Source organism: Augochlora pura, chromosome 3 (assembly GCF_028453695.1).
Source record: "Augochlora pura isolate Apur16 chromosome 3, APUR_v2.2.1, whole genome shotgun sequence".
NCBI lineage: Eukaryota > Metazoa > Arthropoda > Insecta > Hymenoptera > Halictidae > Augochlora > Augochlora pura.
Genome location: NC_135774.1, coordinates 24,620,729 through 24,641,310, shown reverse-complemented (window position 1 = coordinate 24,641,310; position 20,582 = coordinate 24,620,729). Strand labels below are relative to the sequence as shown.

The window sequence follows — 20,582 nt, the reverse complement described above, 5'->3', positions numbered from 1 at the left end:
GGCGGGCGTGGTTCGATAATTGACACGAAGAAGAGCGGACTTCGATTTCCATTTAAACCGAAACTCGAGACACCGTTCTCGAAACTCCAGCAAATCAGCACAGAGCGAAAGGGCGAGAGAGAGAGAGGGGGGAATCGGATGTCTGTAAACGATCCCGATAATGAGAAACAAGAAACTCGAAAGACAGCAACGAGAATCGATTCAATCAATCGGGACAAAAATCCCTCTCCATGGAAGCAATTAAATAGACATTCTTTAAACGACTCATAAAGGAACGTCGCACGGAAGATCTGCGAGAATTTTCCCTGGTGTTTGATTTCATGTTGCTGTTTCAATTGTCCGACGATAGGTATCCTCCTCTCGTGACTAACAACAACACAGCTACACGACTCTCCTCGCTGAAGGCAGAAGACGAACGCGTCCGACTACGTGCAACGTAAACTCTCCCGCTACCCGACCATGTTAAATTCAGAATGCCGGAGGCCGAGGAGAGTGGAAATCGCACAGGCAATTGTCTGTTTTCTTATTTATACATTTACGAGGAGATACCATTTTTCAACTGCACGTCGCCAGAAGTGCAGCGCGCGCCCGCGCGTAACAACGCGAGACAAAATGATACAGCGGAAAACATGCTGAAAAGACAGAGAGGACGGGCCAATTGAAAGATCGCGCCGGGAACAATGACGGAGATCAACATCCGGCGAGGAAAGAAATCTCGAGCGAGAAACTTGTGCGTGGAGAAGCGTGCTGCACAAGATGCGGAGTCTTCTTACTTTCTTTTATTTTTCAATGGTCTGAGAGCCATTGTTTTAATTTTAATTTTAATTCATTCGCAAAAGGGGAAACCCCCTCTAGTTCGCGTAGATTATCGAACGAGCGCGGGATTCTTTTTATCATTTATTTTGCTTTTCATTTACCTTTTTTGTTCCTCTTTTTCTTTCTATTTATTTATTTTGACCTTTGACTTTGTCTATTATCTTGTCTAGTAAAAGCAAAAACACGTCTGTCACGGTGACTCGTACTAAGTAAATAAGAGTAATAGATTCTACCTAACTGTATTAGAAGTTATTTATGACTCGACCTAATATATCATAGACATTATCGATAGTCCTAGGAATTTGAAAATTATCCGCAAAAGGTAGTGACTATAGGTCGTTTATTTATACAGGCGCGTATAAATATATCTAACAGTGTCAAATTCCCATGCTGTCTCGCGTGGAACAAGCGCGAAGGAGAAAACGTTGAGAAGTTAACAGATCTTCGATGCGTTTCCCAAACGATCCACCGAAACGCAAGTTCGCTTTCCCCGGAGATTAACGGGACGATCGGAGGCAAGTTTCGATTTCTACGGACGCTCCGGGGGCTCGATTATTCGAGCTAAACACGATCATAAATTTCTACGCTCATGAATAGCCGGAATATATCCACTTCTCTCTCTCCCGCTCCCTCTCTCTCTCTCTCTCTCTCCCTCTCTCTCTTCATCTGTCTCTCCTCTGTCTGCTCTCTGCCGCGCGCACGCGAATAGCGGAAGTGGGTTTCGGTGATGGGAAGAAAGCGAACCGGAGAAAATTGGAAATTGTTCGTCGATTTCTATCCGCGACGATTCACGAACTTCTTTTATATCGAAACGAGGTTCCGATACCAGCGAATCCCTCTGTCGTTCCATAACATTTTTGTTTTCCAACGACCCGAGACGAGAAATCAATTGAAACTTCCCATTCACAAATTTAAAATACTTTTCCTTAATTATGCGTTAACCTACTGTCATACCTACGGCGCTATTATGTCGCGGTTTGGGTTGACGACCCTCGAACAACGCCAACATCAAACAGGGTCATCAATGACATTACCTCCTCTTCTAATACTCTGCACCTTCTTAAATCCCATGCTCCTGTATGCCACGCGAGAAGTCATAGTTTCTTCCAACCTGAATCACACCGCACTCTTTACACATCAATTTAATTTGTTTAAACCGATTGTTTCTTGCTTCTAACCATTTCTGCGGCGCTCTTCACTTTTCCAATAATTCCTCCGCATCGTTTAAACGCCCCACTCTTACTACAGCACGTATACTATCATAGCGTATCGTACGTCATATTACATATATTACGATAGAACCTCGAATATCCGGGTTAAACAAAGTGACACGAATGTGCAGATAATGGAACAGTTACTTACTTACGGCGTCAGATTTCATCTTTACTAATTTGCACGGCACATCGTTTCGCACATGGATTGCCTTAAATTAAGCTGATGCGTGTAAAGACTATTTACATAATAGGTAATTCTAATATTATAGGACTAGATAATCGAGATTCTACTGCACTTCTTTCTTCCGTTTATTTCTTTGTATATCTTATTCTTTATCGTACCCTATGTAAGAAAGAATGTTTAATATTGACATCAATAAACTATTATTATTATTATTATTATTATTATTATTATTACTATTATTGTTAATGCTTTAAGATAAAGCAATATTCTGACGCGATTGTTTACGCTGCGCATCGCGTCGTTACGTTATTGGTCTCGCAAACGGATGGTACCCGGTGTCCGACAGGTGTCACAGTCTCGAATCTCATTAGCGTATGATAATGAGAGGAGAAAGCGAAATTCTAGAAACGATGCCGCCCGACTATTCATAGATACTTCCCCTCCCGGCACCCTTCGCCACGATATTTTTACGTGTCTTCGAGGCGGGATAGGACACGGCGCACGGCTTGACAGACAACGCGTTCAACCGGAAGTAAAGAGCCTGTAAACCCAACGTCATCTTGGTCCGTCTGTAGTATCGATTTTCCGTGAATACGAATCTCGAGAGTATTCCTGGGTGTATCTGCAGCTTGTGCCGTGAAATATCGGGAAAATAACAGGAGAAAATAGAAGTGCCCGCGTGTAACGAGAAAGCATTCCGTCACGCTGTACCCTGTCCTCGCAGTCAGGAACCTCTCTGTCACGGTTTCTCGACTCGTTTAGCCGGGGGAAAACGTCGACCAGATCTATCTCGTGATCAAAAATATCAAATTGCAAAGTTCTCGAAAAATAATACATACTTCCGAACTGTCGAACAGATGTACACAGATCACGACCAGCACGCGTCCCATTTATTCGCACGAGATGGCGCACAAACAGAGAGCGTTTTGCATTGATAATCGACGCGATCCATTGATGGCCGGTTTTTTTCTCTGTTCGCAGAATAATGTGACAGAAGGGGAAGAAGAAGATCTGCCTGAAGACGCTTCCTCGCTGTTGTCGGTGCTTCTAGTTGGTTCGCTAAACCTCCCATTTGATCGATCGCGACTCGCCCCTCGAAGTACAACCCCCCTGTGCGACTCCCGAGAATGATCTCTCGCGATCGCGAAAACCATGGCCCGACCTCGCGGTCCGTTTCATCTCTCTGCACTCATTCGAACTCGTCGCCTCTCCACGCGCAACCGGTTGCTTCTCCATCCCCTTCCAAACGACCAAGCTAATTTTCTGCCGGCTAAAGCTTCTCACCCTATTCAATGATACCGGCGAGCAGGAGTTTACGCGATCTCGGCCCATCTTGTTCCGCGCGCGCGATACCTTTCTCCCTTGGCCGACGCGAAAATTGAATTTCCGTTTTCGTTGGGACACCTTCGAGGGGCGAACGAGCCATTCAAGCGTGAATCCTGTCGATTCTATCCGAGCCGGTTCCCCGCGCGTCTTTCAGGTTTCCTCTTCCTGGTATTGATATTTTTATCCGTCGCGGGCAACATCCTCGTCTGCGTGGCCATTTACACGGACCGTGGGCTACGGAGGATAGGGAATCTGTTCCTCGCGTCCCTCGCGATAGCCGATCTGTTCGTCGGCTGTCTGGTGATGACGTTCGCCGGGGTCAACGACCTCCTCGGATATTGGATGTTCGGCCCGCGGTTCTGCGACACTTGGATCGCATTCGATGTTATGTGCAGCACTGCCTCCATTTTGAATCTATGCGCGATATCCCTCGACCGTTACATCCATATCAAGGACCCCCTCAGGTGAGTGAGCCTTTCTACGCTGCCGGCCGAAATTGAAAGTCAAAGAAACTTTTACTCGAAACCGACAACCCGTTCCTTGACACGTTCGCTCGTCAGCGTGAACTCGCGGCACGCGTGGCGTAACGATCGAAAACATTTGAAGCAACGAAGACAAACTTGCGATATTCTACAGCATAAGTTGAAAGTACCTATTATGGAACACCGATCAATTATTTCTTGGAATGGTAGCACAAACGATAACATAAAAAAATGAATCTGAGCACACGAAAATGGATGTAAAATTTCTACCCATATTTTCGAACAGTGATGTATGAACTTGAGCTGTGTACCTCAATTTTTTCGTCGCGTTTAATGGAATAGTTGGCATCCATGTTTCATCTTTAATGGTTCCTATTTTGGAACAGGCATTTCAAATAATATAGCTATACTCTCGTATTTTACTATTATTCTCATATTATTTTTTATCCATATAGAATATATATCTCAAAGCTCTTTTCCTTATCGAGAAACATCGGTCTATCGAACGGTATTATAGCTATTCGACAATAACACTTTTCAGTCGTAATAAAATCGATGAAAATTTTACGTCGGCTGAAAAGCGTTTTATAATAGGTAATTCCATCTTATAATCGATGCCCGTCGATCCGAATTTTTGCATTGTAAAACGATGGGGTTTGTGTTGAATAGATACGGTCGTTGGGTGACGAGGAGAGTGGCGGTCGCCGGGATCGTGATCGTGTGGCTGCTCGCAGCACTCATATCCTTTGTACCGATTAGCCTAGGCCTTCACCGGGCAGGAGAAGAAGAAGCCATAGTTTACGATGACGGCCCTGAGGTACGCATCGCAATTCCTGACCTTTTGCGCATTGGGAAATTAACCCTTTCCGCTCGAAGCCATTTCAACTGCGAATCTAAAATAATTTTTCTGACTTCCGGTGTTTCCATTTTATATAACAATATTTATTTTATGCATATGAAATTGAGTCTTGCGACTCGTACAACAGTTACACCTTTAACGATTTTTAAATCTAAGCGATACGTATTGAAAATACTTCTGGTACGTGCTACAACAATTTTAATGGCGCCGCAGAGTCGCTATTCGAGTGCGAAGGGTTAATTACAAGAGTATAGAAAGAAAGAATGAAACGAAAGAAACGATTGGGGCGGAAGAGCGAGATCGACGACGAGAACGCAACATCGCGCCCACACTCCTCCATCGCTTTTGTCTTTTAGGAAAACCCTACGTGCGCCTTAGACCTTACACCCACATACGCGGTCGTCTCCTCTTCCATATCTTTTTACGTGCCCTGCATCGTAATGCTGGGAATTTATTGCAGGTGAGCCCTACCAAATCATGTCGCTATGTCAGGAACGCGGGGCTACGGTTTTCCCTTCGGTGGAAACCGAATCCAACGAGGGAAGGCCGTGAGCTTTCGCGAAGGAAGCGACGCGCGACCGGACCGGACGGGAAAAATAAGACCGTCGACGGTTGGCGCGCGATCGGATTGGCGAGGAAATTAATCGACGGTATTGTTCGCAGGCTCTATTGTTACGCGCAGAAACACGTGAAAAGCATCCGGGCGGTGACGAAGCTGCCGGACACATCAATGGCCAAGAGCTTTCGCGGGAAGAGCGCTCGGAACAAGCCGCCGAAACCGCCAACCAAAACGAAGCCGACGAGCCCTTACCACGTGTCCGATCACAAGGCCGCCATCACCGTAGGCGTAATTATGGGTGTTTTCTTAATTTGCTGGGTACCCTTTTTCTGCGTCAACATCGTCGCCGCGTATTGCAAGACCTGCATATCAGTTCGAGCGTTTCAAGTACGACAAACGCTCCTATCCACGCGAACCATTCCGCAGGCTCGTTCCAGAGTAATCGTTTCAAGATCAGTCGAATTTATAATAAGACGTGTTTAATTTTCTTTATTAAGAAGGTAAACAAGATAAAAGAATATTCATTGTGTTCAACGAATAAAATACATTGAATATTTTATTCGAAAGTTAAAGAAACGAAAAGAATAAAAAGATTTGATAAGTCTTATCAAATATAAAATTAATAAAAAAGAAAAATAGATACACTACCCTGGTTGGAATTAATAGTTGAAATTAATTAAAACGACGACTGGAACGACCCGTGCAAACAAATGGATCAATCGAAGGAAATGTAAAGAAATGAATATGAATTTGTGTCAGGTACTCACTTGGCTCGGCTACAGCAACTCGGCCTTCAACCCGATCATCTACAGCATATTTAACACAGAGTTCCGGGAAGCGTTCAAGAGGATCCTGACTAAAGGTGCACGCGCCCGGGGGAACCAACCGTCGACCAGCGAGTGCGGCGAGTTTCGATCGGTGGTGGTGCAGAAACGGAACGGATCCATGATCGAGTGTAACATTAGTCCGAGATCGAGCGCGGACAGCTGTCAGGTCGGGATCATGGCGCAAAAGCACCGCGATACTATCGTCAGCGCGATATAAGCTAGAGAATTATCGAGGCCCCTTGAGGCCACCTCTTCCGAATTGATAACATAGATCTTCCTATCGGACGCTGGTCGCGCTTCTTCGACGACGACAGGGCGCGCGCGTGTACACACATCCGCGCTTTGTAAACGCATTCGCATACACGCACACACAGGACACACACGCGTACACATTCGGTTCACTGTTTCTCTCTTGCTCCTCCGCGGAAACACGCGGTCAAACTGTTCATCGCCGGCTCTTTTGTCCCTTCTATAGGTGAATCGTATTTCTTGAAATCGCGACTATGACACGCGACATTCCGATCATAGAGACTCGCACACACACACACAGTCATCGACAGAAACATTCACCAGCAAACGAAATCAAATTAAAACAGTCGTTGCACTCCGAATCGATCGGCTTTTGCCGGACCACGCCGTCGAAGACATTGCGTGAAACGAAACGGTTCTATCGGTTGCTTTGCAAGCATTGGCAAATAATACCATTTCGCAGACAAACCTGTACGACGTTCGCGGCAAAGAGAAATCGATTCGACGTGAAACGACACAGAAGAAATTAAAACGACCGGCAAATGGTTATCGCGCGTAAATTCGCGCGTTTTTTTGGCATCGTGCGAATTCGCGGAAATTCGTGACATTAACGCGTGAACGCGATTTGTTCGTGCTTGACCTGTTAACTGGATGGTTTCTCCGCCATGAACATCTCCCTATCCCCATCCGCATGTACACCGGCACCATGTGAAAAGATCAAAGGATCATCGATAACGTACCCGTTCGCCGCGACACCCGTATCTCACACACAGGATATCAGATTCACGATGCAACAAACATATTCCGGTATAATTAGATCGAATTAGATTACATCTTCCTTAAGAAGAGTACGCGAAAGGTTCTTCGAAAAACGCCATAGTAATAACGAGTGAACTCGTCTTCCTGTTAACAGGTCAAATCTAAGAGACAACGGACACGCCAACAAACGAACAACGTTTGTCGTTTTAATCGATCGAACGAGACATTCGAAGATTTGCTATGATTCGTCGAAACGCGGGGAACGTTGTTGAACTTTTTGTCCGAGTTCTCGCTGCTAAAAGCTTAAAAACAAGCTTTTCCTGGCTCGGAAAATGCCGTCGGGGGAAGAAGAGAAAATGATCTAGGTAAACGATATTGCTCACTATGCGTAGAATTAGGCGGTGACCACTTGGCTCCCGATGGAGTTACAGAGCAGTTTGCGCCCGCGGGTCAATTTGCGCCCATACCTCTGCTCCGATGCAATAATAACGCGTATCGATCATTTGGAAATTGGAGCGTTTATGTTGGTAGGTTCCTCTCTCTCTTATTGTTTCAATTCATCGAGAAAAGTTCGACGCGACCGATCTCTTCGTTTCGACGGTACCGGCGCCGCTGTTCATGGCTCAGAATTGCGAGGACGACCAACACACGGCGTAAAGAATTTGCGATTTTTTTACTGGCTATTTTTTAAGCGGAAACGGTGAACGGTGAACGGCGAACGGAAGCGGAACCCGACAACCATGGACAGTGGTATATTATCGGGGGTTAGAGAAAAGCAGAGAGAAGAACAAGAAATGAAGGAAAGAACAAGAGAACAATGAAAGACAATCACCAAAAGGTAGTTCAAAACATATCCACGAGACATAATCCACCCACAATATAAGGAAACAAAACTAAATGGATAAGCGCGGAGACTTGGAGAGGACACCGAAGTTCCGACAAAAATGAAAACACGGGGGCTCTGTTTTGGTAGAATGGAGAATTCGAGCGATTAGTATCTTTAGAGCGTACGTTCTCGTAAAGCAATTGTAATTAAACAGAAATCATGTTGATATAGAGCGTGTATCTACGACCATAAACTAAACAAAGCTGGATGTTACGCGAAGCACTAAAAAACATAGGGACGTCTGTCGAAAAAATCGTAGCTTATTAGTGTTAGGATCGCGGTGGAATCCGCACAGATTCATTTTCCATCTTGTAAATAGTCATTTATTTATTTTTCTATATTTGACGGGAGCGACACCAAGACGAGGAGAGAGACGGATCCGTCTCGCGTGTAATTTTACGCGTTCCAAAGCGATTGCTTCGTTTAGGACCCGTTGAATCTGAACTCGAATCTGCGTCTCGCATATCCGAACGAACAAGGAAACGCTCGCGAAAACGTGGCGAGTTTCTCCCACGCATCTATATCAGCGACAAGAAGTGCACTGTATTCCGACTAGAGAGAACGAGAGAATTAGCGAGAATGGAAGAGAGAGAGAGCGAGAGAGAAAGGGGGAGGGAGAGAGAGAGAGAGAAAGAGAGAGGGTGAGAGAGAGGAAGTGTTCCTGTATTAAAGAACAAACGAACAAAGATACACAGAATGCGGCATTTTAATCGTAACACCCACGTATCTCTGCGATTTTTCATATTGTCTTTAAACGTAAATATATCAAGATTAAAGTTGTTATTTAAGTTCCATAAAGCTATCGACAATTTTCAAAATCAGTTTCTGGAAAAAATGACGGAGATACGTAAATGTTCACGTCTGAATGTCGCACCCTGTACAAACATGTATCTATAATAGTATATTCTATCTGTAGCAAATTAAAAAGATCAGAAAATTGAATATAGTCTCCCTTGTCGGAGTGACACGTGCACGATGTTGATGTACACTGATGATACATTTGAATGACCGTTCTCTGTAAATATATTAGCGTAAGGACTTCCACGCGAGTGTTATATTTGAAACGTTTTCTTACTGCTACCTTCACCGTCCTTAATTCTTGGCTATTTTCTGGAACAATAATATTTTCTGTGGCACAGTTCGTTGCCTTCCGTCGAAACAGTTGGTCAGGTGAAGCGGTGTGATATCTCGCCATAAGCGTCTAGTGATCGGCACCTCGAGCGAGTCCAACAGATTCGAGGTCGATCTCGGTATGATCGGGTACAGTACCAATGCAGCAACGCGCACGCTCTCTAAAGCGAGAGACAGCACGGCCTCCAGCTCCTTGGCAGAATCCCCTGACTGGATTAATACCCACGGCTCATGGTGGCTGAACATATGATTGGCAACGTGCAACAAACCCATCGCAGCGTCCGCCACGTGGTGCAAATTGTGTTCCTCGTAATACTGCTTAGCGGTCTCGCCTATACCCTCCAAAAGCTTGATGTTCTCGCGGGCCACTTCGGTTCTCAAGATGTCCACATAGCTCGACGGGTTGGGTATCACTCTATTAGGGTTGATACCCTTGCCCAAACATCGGTTCAACAAATTCCCAAAACTGTTGGCGAGTTCCGCGTTCAGCATGTTTTGAATCTTCTGTGCGTTGTAGTCTGTAGAAATGAGGATCGAGTAGAGAGTTGAACGGTGGCGTCTTTAAGTCAATACGTCTTGAATAGTATGTATATTTGTATATAATGCGCTATATCATACGTGTTCTCTGGCTTACTTGCATCCGAATGCGGCACTGCCTGTCGCAAGAGGAAGTACCTCAGACCTTCCGCCGTAAACTCTGACATCGCATCGAATGGCGAAATCACGTTCCCCTTGGACTTTGACATTTTCTGATCGTCGACGGTCCAGTGCCCGTGACACAGGAGTCTCTTCGGCGGCTCAAGACCCACCGCCATCAGAAACGCTGGCCAGTACACGCCGTGGAACTTCAATATGTCTTTTCCTACAATCTACGTTCGTAGACATTCTATCAACCCATCCACTTTTTAAGTATCGAAACAGTATTCGCTCCAGGAATGTGAAAATCAACAAAATTGATACTATAATTATATACTCCTGACTTTTCCTCTATAACATGATGAAAATCGCATACTCGGAACGAACACTGTACCGTCTCGCACGGAATATTTACATGTGTTGGCGGCCAAAATTGTTTGAAAGAGCTGTCCGGGTATCCAATTGAAGTCAAATAATTCACCAAAGCGTCCAGCCACACGTACACCGTATGGGACTTATCTGAAGGCGTAGGAATGGCCCAAGGCACTCTGTCGATAGGTCTAGAAATACTTAAATCTTGTAGACCTTGTTCAATCCAACTAAGCAAAATCTTACGGTATATCGCCGGTTGTACTGTATTTTCTAAATACAGTTTTGTATATTAAAACGACGAGTCTCTTCAATAAAAACAGATTCAGTAATTCAATCAAGTTGTACTTAGATATACCATTTTCCAGCCAATATCGCAAATCGTCTTGGAAAGAACTCAGACGAAACTTATAGGTTTCTTCTTCCACCCACTCCACGGGACTTCCCGAGTTTGCAGTCAAGCGAATAGTATTTCCAGCTTTATCCGTCTTTTCTATCAACTCTTCGTCCGGGATAAATGCTTCATCAGATACGCTGTACCAGCCGGAATATTTATCCAAGTAAATGTGCCCGTTTTCGTCTAATCGATCCTGGAAGTTTTTATTCCTTTTTCCTAATGTGCATTTAAAACTGATAAATTTAGAACTAATTTTAAGTTACTTATTGGACAACCCAAAAATGTTGGACCGCTTCTACGTGTCGTTCCTCGGTTGTCCTAATAAACCGTGAATATTTAACATCGAACGTATCACACATTTTTTGGAATTGCTGGGAAATATCAGTACAATATATAGACGTCGACATGGCTGCAGCCTTTGCAGCTTTCTCGACTTTAGAACCGTGTTCGTCGGTGCCAGTACACAGAAATACAGAGTGTCCTAGCATAGAGTTAAATCTAGCTAAACTGTCTGCTAATGCTGCGGTATACAGATGCCCGACATGTGGCCCTAAAGATATAGGAAAAAAAATCTGATCAATATTGTTTAATGAGAAATATTTAGTTTTTCATTTTAAACATTTGGCGTACCAGCATTAACATAAAATATTGGTGTAGTGATATATACATTTTTAATTGCGTGATCAGAAAAATAATTTTTTCTGATATGAGTCCACAATGGTTGAGGTTTTGTTTTGAAAAAAGGAAGCCTCTTGAAATATTGACTACAACGAGACCTCGTTCGGTGTAATGGAACTGGAATTCAAATCAACCTATAATTAGAACTATTCTAAGACAAGTGAACAGACATAGTTTTAAATAAGTAACATCTTTCATTTTTTAGCGATTTATTTTGATCTATGTACAAATTTCATTTAGAGTCATCTATACCCAATGAAATATAGTTACAATTTTTATACACAAAAGTTTATTTAGCTTTTAGTTCTAATTGTATTCTCTCCAAATGTGCAATCAGATCCATATGCTTGAATTCATCAGGCTTGCTGTTGAATAGATCCAACAAACGCAATCTCTCAGGATTATCTGTGCTATAATACAATTGTAATTCATTTGCTAAGCATTGTGCTTCTTGTACACTAATGCAGTTTTTGTCAAACTCGCCTCTCATGAGCACAATCCCTTTATTTTCTTTGAGTTCTGTGTAATACACCATGGACAAACACTCTGGTGCATTTTCTTTATGTGCTTGATACCATAAAAGAGGTGTCATATGGATTTCGTTTCCATAAAACTGAATAACAATAAATTCATATCCATGTTGTCTGGGCAGTGGTAGTAAAAATGTAGGGTATTGTTTTCCATATTTGAACATTTTATCAAACTGCTCAGGCGTTAGTACACCAGATATACAATCCTTGTGTTTATGATAATCTTTCCATATGTCTATGATTTCTTCCTTAGATTTGTCCAAGACCATATCTACCTTCATTATGTTGTCCAATTTCATTTGCTGAGACTGATCATTTTTATCCAATTGCGGTTTTGCTTGACTTTGATAATATTTATATTCTTGCTCTTGTTTGGCTTCAATGTAATAACACATGATCAAGAAAAATGAAAATCACTGCTAACGCTTACAACTAACTCGAGATTAATTCCAATACATGCATTCCCTTGAAATTAATTGCTATTAATATCAAGGGAAACACACATAACCTCACAAACATGTAGTCTACACTTGTATACGGTGGTAACAACGAATTTTTAATATGAAACAAACAATTGTTGCAGCATGACGTCTACTTAGAAGAAAACAGTATTAATTTTGTAATAATAAAATGAAACAACCGAATCAACTTTTATTCAATATCTCATAAATAAGGGCAGTTGTTTAACTGCGGAATGCGCACGTAACATATAGGTTATATACCTGTCTTCTCTTGCAATTTCTTCTCTTCTTTCTCAATTCGCTGTAAAAATTCGTCGGGACTGGTCTTCTGAAATTTTGCTATCTTTTCCGCATATTTATCGAAATAAGGATTCTTTTGAAGATCTTCCAAGGCTTTTTCGAGTCTCCTAGAACTCGCCATTATAAACCGTTTATTACCACTACTTATGTTCGCACGAATATTTCTTCTAAACGTTGACAGTGACGATAACCATATTATGTTTCTTAAAGGAATTGCCATGGATCATTCACAATTAAACAAAGTACCGGCGAGTACAACAATTAATTGTTCACACAGTAATGGAACCTCCTACTCCTGCACATTTTTCTGACTTCAAAAGCTGGTGCGCACATCCCTACCATTTTATTGCGCATTCAATCCACAGTGTATCCTGTCTCAGCAGTGAATCGTCAACCAATCGAAAAAAAGGAAATTTCTATGTCGACCCTTGCTAATGGATCATGTTGCGGCCTGAAAGTGTGCAAAAGTAGAACCCATTCCTGTAAATCGTAAAAATAGTTAATGAACGTTGGCTTCTCACCATACACAACTTTAGTAGATGTCGCTGCGAAACTGCAAACTGTAGAAAATTGTAAACTGCCATCAGTGCCATACAGGAATTTTTCTTGTCTCTTCTAAACCGTGAGTAACTTAAACCACTTCTTACTTGAATTTACTTTTCTATTTCGACAACGAACGCTTGAAATAAAAGTTGTCTGACAGTGAACGACGATATTTTGTATTATATCGTCCATCATTTTCTCGTATGTAAGTGGCACAAGGCACAAGGTTCCGGTACAGCAGTACCGTAACTATAGAAAAGGACAAACGTCTCAAAACACGATGACATGTTTGACCTACATGTAGATCTGTTTTTAAATTATTTACGTACACGCAGAATGAAAATTATGCTCGCTCTCTTTCAATAGTCTCAATGTGTTTTACATGTACATTGAAATTTCGTTCTTTTGAGCATCGTCGTACTTATTTCACCTAACAAACGTGAACAATTGAAAAATATATTCGATTTAAATAATTTATAAATACCTAGTGCTATAGAGGGGAGGAAATGAAATTTTTCAAATATTTGAATTCACACTTCCAGTATTTACTAGTACAAACAGCATGTAATATGTACAGCCAACAAAATTCAAATTCTTACTTGTAGCTCGCGTTCTTTTATATCTTTAATTAAACTACTAAATAATCAGTCCGAGCCATCGATTTCTAAGATTATTATTCAAAAATAACAAATCGAATTTAAACGACGAACTTCAATACATTGTTTCTCCAATGTCGTGTTTGGCAAGTTCTTCGGCGTCACATGTTCAATCCCCGCCATTTTACTGCACAGTCAATCAGGCGCAGACCTTTGAGAAAGACAAAAGCGATAAACGAAAGTAAACTAGCTTTCATTAGAAATGGGATCAGTATTCATGAATTCGAGATTCATTCTATCCTATTCAAAAGCTATAGGTTTTCAATGATTACAGTACCAATGCACTCATTTTATGCAAAACTGTTTTAAATCTTAGGATATGTACACGTTTAGCATAAATGCATATAACACGTAAGAAATATTACTTCTTCATATTTATAAATTAATTGTTTAAGGTGCAATACAAATATAAATCGCACAATTACGAGGAATAGAAAATTTTTATCCGAAATACATATCCATATACACTTGTAGTAGCTTCAAATGTATCTTGGTCGGGATTGATTATATTTAAATTATACAGCGAACATTTCTCAAAAATACTACTTATCAGAATATTCTCTTCTTTGCCAAAGTACCTAAAACTATTTAATCAGAGTTTGAATTGTACATAATATAATTTGCAAGTTATAATTCATCTATGCTCGTTTCATTTCTTCTCACTTGCTCGGTGCCATTTGTCTTCGTGTCTGGCCATGGTGGCAGCACTGTGATGACGGCAAATGATGAACCAATCAGAACAAAGACAATTCGTTTTTTGCCCTGCTGAGAGTCATGCCGTGCTTGCTGAATTGCGAGACGTTACAGAGACAAGACCTGATAAACATTACCGTATGAAATGCAGCTTACTGGAGGCGCACGCGAACGAGAGTATCGATACGGCCCTGAGAAAAACCTAGCACCGCAAGCCCAAGCGAGTCACTTCAATTCGAATGTAATATCGCGATGATGTTAAACTCTTACCATAATCGGACGAAATTTAATTGATTATTAAAGCAGACAATTTGCGGATAGCACGACCGGTAGAATATTTTGGCGTATAGTTGGCAATTGTTGGATGAAGACTCTGATTTGAACGCGGTCCGCCGTGACGCATCGTTTCCGCAACGTCAGTCGCTCTCGTGTTTCTAGCGAAAGGGAAAATGTCGGCGTGTTAGTGGGGTTTTCTTGTGCCAGCCAGGGAGTGCTACTTTTTGGCTACGGGATTTCGTATGCATATTTTTTAACGGGAAGTAGATCCAGTCATCGGTACGGCTCCGAGAAGGCACCGTCCTCGTGTTTGCCAATAAATGGCGTGTATGTCCCAACGGGTACGCTCAGTACTTTAAATCAGGTTTGAGTCCGACGTGAGCCAAAGTCGCAGAGGTCCGCCGTTGGTTCCAGGGAGGACGGATATTAGGAAGTCAAAAGTAATATGTCCTTACAGTTGGCGATGTCAGTGGTAAAGAGTGATTTTATCGTGGGCAGCAAGTACAGGCTGGTGAGGAAGATCGGTTCGGGATCCTTTGGCGACATATACCTCGGTATCAACGTCTCTAATGGCGAGGTAAGGTGTACCGTTTCGTGTGAGACGAGCTGTTCCAACACATATCCTTTTCTTTTCGTTTTTTCCCTATCTTTCTTTCTTCCCTTTAAAACTGACTTTTTAACAAGCACCTTGTTCGTTTGCCTTCACGACACAAACGAGAGTCCTTTCCAAGCAATGATAATCAAATTTCCTCGAAATATGTTTTCCACAACATCGAACCTGCACAGATTATCCGTTGTCTTTCCGTTCAAAAGTGCATAACATTACGAAAACTTGGATTTCCGAAAAAATTGCATTCGCCTGGTTGTTTCGCTTGATTTGACGATTATATTAGCAGTTCCTTTGTTCAAACGCATTTTATTGAGCTCTATACGATAATGTTAACCTCCCCGTATAAAAAAGATGCATTGTGTTAAAGATTATGCGCGCGAGATAGCAGTGGTTCGTGAATCGTGTTCGTAGTATTTTGATCGAAATGTTTATAATGATCTTATATTATAGCGATCGAGATCCATGTCTATACAGTTACAATTTTTCTATTGTAAGCAACGGTTATATATAGACATTGTTTGCATAAAAAATTCATACAATGAGATTGTACTACCTTATATGCGTGGTTTCATAAGTTTCTGATTAGGACTTAACTGTGCAGAACATTGTTCATATTCTTTGAAGTGAAATAATAATTCATTTATACATTATTGCTTCATTGTTTTGCCTCTATGTACATACAGTCGGTTATAAAAATATTCGGACACTTTTTAAGATGGAATAGATTTTAAACCAGTGGATTAAATTGGTTTGGAAAGTCTATTTTACTAAAGAATGACCAACGTTTTTGTGAAAATTACAATTGATTGGAATGACAAAAAGATAAAAAAGAACTTATTTTTCAACTTTTTTATTTGGATGAATAATTAAACCTTAAAGATTGCATTTTGCAGATTTCTTTATAGATTTTTACATATCTCGATGTTTCTAGCTCATAACAATGAATTTTTGGTAATACTTAATTATTCACTTAAACAGGGAAATTAAAAAATGAAAGTTACTTTTATTTTTTCGCCTTCTCAATTAATTTTAATTTTTCCAAAATTACGTTGGTCATTTTTTATTAATCTAAACACTCCTAGGCATTCAGTTTATAGTTTTCAAGTTTGTTATGTATTAAAAAGGCGTTGAATATTTTTGTGATTCACTGTATATACGTATACACATGTAAATAAAAATAAAGAAATAAATATATGTGTGTATGAATGAGTGCATGCATGTACGTATGCGTGTGTTATCTTTGAATGATTAAAATAGAAATAAATTGGTTAGAAAAATATATAATTAGATTTAGTAGTCTACAAAAAAAATTTGAAAATCCTAACATTATACTTTCCTTATATTATTTATATTGGACAATGCCTATGTATAGGTAAGTTATGTGTACATAACTTTAAATAAAATATTTAATATATTTTTTAATATTAATTAATGTGCAATACAAGAATATACCATATTAATGCAAATAAAGTAACTTAAATTCTTTAAATATATGGGAATATTGTTTCAATTAATTCTTTCTTTAACATATTAAGTTATATGTGTTATATGTTGTCTTAGGAAGTTGCTGTTAAATTGGAGAACATGCGTGCGCGGCATCCGCAACTCTTATATGAATCAAAATTATACAAAATCTTACATGGAGGTGTAGGAATACCTCACATACGTTGGTAGGCTTTCATTGCATATAGTTCTTTGATTTTTTTCCTGCATTTATCCCATTTATCAATTTTATAAAAATCTTTTTTTTCCTTGTACATAGGTATGGACAGGAACGTGAATACAATGTACTTGTTATGGATCTACTGGGTCCATCCCTAGAAGACCTTTTCACATTCTGTTCAAGGAGGTTCACAATTAAAACAGTTCTAATGTTGGCAGACCAAATGATTGGTAGGATCGAATATGTTCACTGCAAACATTTTATTCACAGAGATATCAAGCCAGATAATTTCTTAATGGGTATTGGACGTCACTGCAATAAGGTATCTAATATGGTATTTAAGATGCCCTGGTAGTCACTGTTTCAACCAGATATGTAAATAATTTTTGAGAACTAATACGAAGGAATTACAATGTTTCAGCTGTTTCTTATTGATTTTGGATTAGCTAAAAAGTATAGAGATAGTCGCACAAGAATGCATATAATATATCGGGAGGATAAAAATTTAACAGGCACGGCAAGGTATGCCTCAATCAATGCACATATTGGAATAGAACAAAGCCGTCGCGACGATATGGAATCCCTTGGCTATGTGCTTATGTATTTCAATCGTGGATCCTTGCCCTGGCAAGGACTTAAAGCTGCTACTAAAAAGCAGAAGTACGAAAAAATCAGTGAAAAAAAGATGTCCACGCCTGTGGAAGTTTTATGTAAGGTATGTTTTTGTTTCACATTCCTAGTTCCCTACTTATTCGTTTCGGAACAAGATTGAGTATATAAAAATGAATTACTATTTTCAAATACTTTATTTTTAGGGATTCCCTGCTGAATTTGCAATGTATTTAAATTATACTCGAGGTTTACGCTTCGAAGAAAGTCCAGATTACATGTACCTGCGCCAACTTTTCCGTATACTTTTCCGTACATTAAATCATCAATATGACTACACGTTTGACTGGACGATGTTAAAACAAAAATCAACACTTTCTGCGGCTCTCCAGAGCGGAGCCGGCACGGGAGGATCTGGGGCAGCCCCTCAAGTTGCTCAAGGGCAAGGGCAAGCAACTGCTAAAGTCAACGAGCAAGCGGGTATTTTTTCTTAAAATGGAGAAAATTTGGATCATTATTAGTAAGTGTATTTTCTTTTATGCCCGCAATTTGCATGTGCCATAAATGCATAGAGATCAGCAGTCTAGGTCTCACCGCACTTTATTTCATTCGAAAAAAAAAATGTACATAAACATTATGTAATGGTTTCTTAAGGGAATTTATTTAATATACAATTTCTATTTTGTTGCAGGAGCACGTTAAGACTATATTCGTATGTCGTTGCATCAATCCTATTTTCAGTCGATAGTGTCCAAGATCAGGTACACGACTTTGTACGAAATGCCATGCAAAGAGTAAAATCAATCAACCCTCAAAGTTTATACATATAAAGGAGGCGTTATGCGATGACTATAGCGTATCGTACACAATAAAGAACAATGCCACGGATACACGCTTCTGAATTCACTTCTGAACAGTGAAAAAATACTTCTGTGTATTCATTCTCAGTTCTTAGAGTTTCGATTGATCCACCTCTTTGGGCTTAAAACTCCAAGTGAGATCAGCCAGAGGTGGCTTGTTCTTAATTTGTTAAGATCTATTTAATTCACCGTTCAAAATATTCGAAATAAAGATTTTGATGCCCCGGAGACCTCTGTAAAGGAGTACACATAACAGTGTAACGTGTGATTTAATCGAGAATTCGACACATATAATTTTCATAGAAAGAAAGAGAGACAGCGTACTAACCAGTCGTAAAAATATTCGGGGTAATCAATTAAGTACATTATATAAAATTTTATATCTATTCTGCAAATAGAAAGAAAAGTATGTGAGAAAAAGTGAATGAGTGACCGTGCGAGTATGAAAGAGATTATATAAATAATTGTACTGAGAATGATAAGTATAGTTTATTGCTTCCCGATTTTCGTTTCAATCTCAGTACAATGATAGTATAAATATAATGTGTGTAATATTTTTCATATAAATATAATGTGTGTAATATTTTTCCTACATAAGCTACTGTGTCAACAGTATCAAAGATCTCTCTTTGATGTTATTGACTCTGATAACAACTTTTTTTTATATAAATATATATACATAACGTATACATAGACTCATACATGCGTACATGTGAGTAAGTGACAGTATCTCGGAAGTAAATACTGTCAATTAATATTGAAGTACGTTAATATTAAGGCAGCAATTTAACTTTTAGATACGTTGTATCAATCAAGAAAATGAACAAATTTCGAAGTGATTTCGTCCTCAAAAAAAATTCCGCTTCATCACTCTCTTTCTTTCTATGGTTATATTTAGTCTATAAACAAAACAAATATTGAACAAATTCTTTTTGTACTGGAGATGGTTTGCAGGATTGTCTTTTAAACGAGTAATTGACTCGTTGTGAAAAGTAGAAATATGGAAATAGAAAAGTAAAAGTGGTTGTGTCTCGATTGAAAAATAATACTGTAACCTGATTCAGTTGAAAGACTTCTTCCGTATAGTTTTAATGGCAGAGACTGTGCAATGGTATTTTTCCGTGCTATTGCTTTGATGTTAAGTTTATAAGGCGTGACTTAAAAACGAAAAAAAAACATTAATCGATTGGTTGATCGATTGTTAAATATGTATAATGAAACGTCTAATACGAATGTCACGCGCAACACGTACGCCGTTTAGGGAGGAGTTCATGAAGACTCGCTTCTGTCATTAAAAGTTTTCATTTACATTAACCATACTATTAGTAGTTATGTCAATATTCACGCGTCCATGTTCCACGCACTACTTCCAAAACGTTGTATAATCACAATCATTGTTGTCTCATCACTTGTCCTATTTCATGGAGACATTTGAAAGGAAACGTCCGGTCAGCCTTAGTGGAATTTATTAATACAAGGATGAGCACGACTGGATTTTATGTTTATTATTATTGTATTTCTAATGGACAACACATTGTTTCATGGAGTTTCTGGACAGTGATTGAAAGATGGAGGTATAATCATTAACGAGTGAATGTGTGGTTAATTATTATTATTTTTATTATTATTAATATTATTATTATCGCAAAAAAGGGAAACGAAGAGACAAAAACGAATGAGTAAAAATGTGTATTACCATGCAGTGAGAATGAGTGAACGAGTAAGTTAATGAATAATTAATGATATATGCACCTACTATCTGGTATGTGTATATGTATATATATACAGATAATGCAATATGTATTTACATGTATGTATATGTGTCTGTGTGTATATATACATATATGCATGTGTCTATTTATAATAAAATTGTGACAGTAATTAAGGCATACGTTATTTCATAAATAATGAAAAATGCGTCAACAGTTTATTGCTCCTTTTATCGCTGTAAATAAAAAGTGAAACATTGTATTATATTCTCTATTTCATTAAGTGTCAACTTTTAATGG

The 20,582-nt window shown here is 39.8% G+C and overlaps 3 protein-coding genes across 7 annotated transcripts; 2 read left to right on the top strand and 1 right to left on the bottom strand.

The window, feature by feature from the left end:
* The first annotated feature begins 3,195 nt into the window (after positions 1-3,195).
* Dop1 (dopamine receptor, D1) lies at positions 3,196-8,913 on the top strand. Its single transcript, XM_078177084.1, has 6 exons — positions 3,196-3,268; positions 3,695-4,004; positions 4,692-4,839; positions 5,238-5,341; positions 5,545-5,827; positions 6,200-8,913. The coding sequence occupies exons 2-6, from the start codon at positions 3,844-3,846 to the stop codon at positions 6,482-6,484; spliced, it is 981 nt and encodes a 326-aa protein (XP_078033210.1). The 5' UTR covers positions 3,196-3,268; positions 3,695-3,843; the 3' UTR covers positions 6,485-8,913.
* Positions 8,914-9,049: 136 nt separating this feature from the next.
* Metrs-m (Methionyl-tRNA synthetase, mitochondrial) lies at positions 9,050-13,974 on the bottom strand. Of its 2 annotated transcripts, XM_078177078.1 has the most exons (11): positions 13,806-13,974; positions 13,536-13,636; positions 13,185-13,455; positions 12,625-13,114; positions 11,325-11,489; positions 10,970-11,244; positions 10,656-10,887; positions 10,344-10,570; positions 9,927-10,161; positions 9,243-9,810; positions 9,050-9,176 (listed from the first exon to the last, which is right to left on the bottom strand). In XM_078177078.1, exons 4-10 carry the CDS (start codon positions 12,881-12,883, stop codon positions 9,254-9,256), a joined length of 1,950 nt encoding a protein of 649 aa, XP_078033204.1. In that variant the 5' UTR covers positions 12,884-13,114; positions 13,185-13,455; positions 13,536-13,636; positions 13,806-13,974; the 3' UTR covers positions 9,050-9,176; positions 9,243-9,253. The 2 variants fall into 2 exon arrangements, with proteins under 2 accessions (XP_078033204.1, XP_078033203.1); XM_078177077.1 differs by having other exon boundaries at positions 9,050-9,810.
* On the top strand, positions 13,202-20,556 carry LOC144468003 (casein kinase I). Of its 4 annotated transcripts, none has more exons than XM_078177082.1 (7): positions 13,202-13,285; positions 15,289-15,408; positions 17,002-17,111; positions 17,204-17,426; positions 17,526-17,819; positions 17,920-18,233; positions 18,405-20,556. In XM_078177082.1, the coding sequence occupies exons 2-6, from the start codon at positions 15,295-15,297 to the stop codon at positions 18,205-18,207; spliced, it is 1,029 nt and encodes a 342-aa protein (XP_078033208.1). In that variant the 5' UTR covers positions 13,202-13,285; positions 15,289-15,294; the 3' UTR covers positions 18,208-18,233; positions 18,405-20,556. The 4 variants fall into 4 exon arrangements, with proteins under 4 accessions (XP_078033208.1, XP_078033206.1, XP_078033207.1 ...); XM_078177080.1 differs by lacking the exon at positions 13,202-13,285 and adding an exon at positions 14,816-15,172 and having other exon boundaries at positions 15,246-15,408; XM_078177081.1 differs by lacking the exon at positions 13,202-13,285 and adding an exon at positions 14,816-15,195.
* The last annotated feature ends 26 nt before the right edge of the window (positions 20,557-20,582 follow it).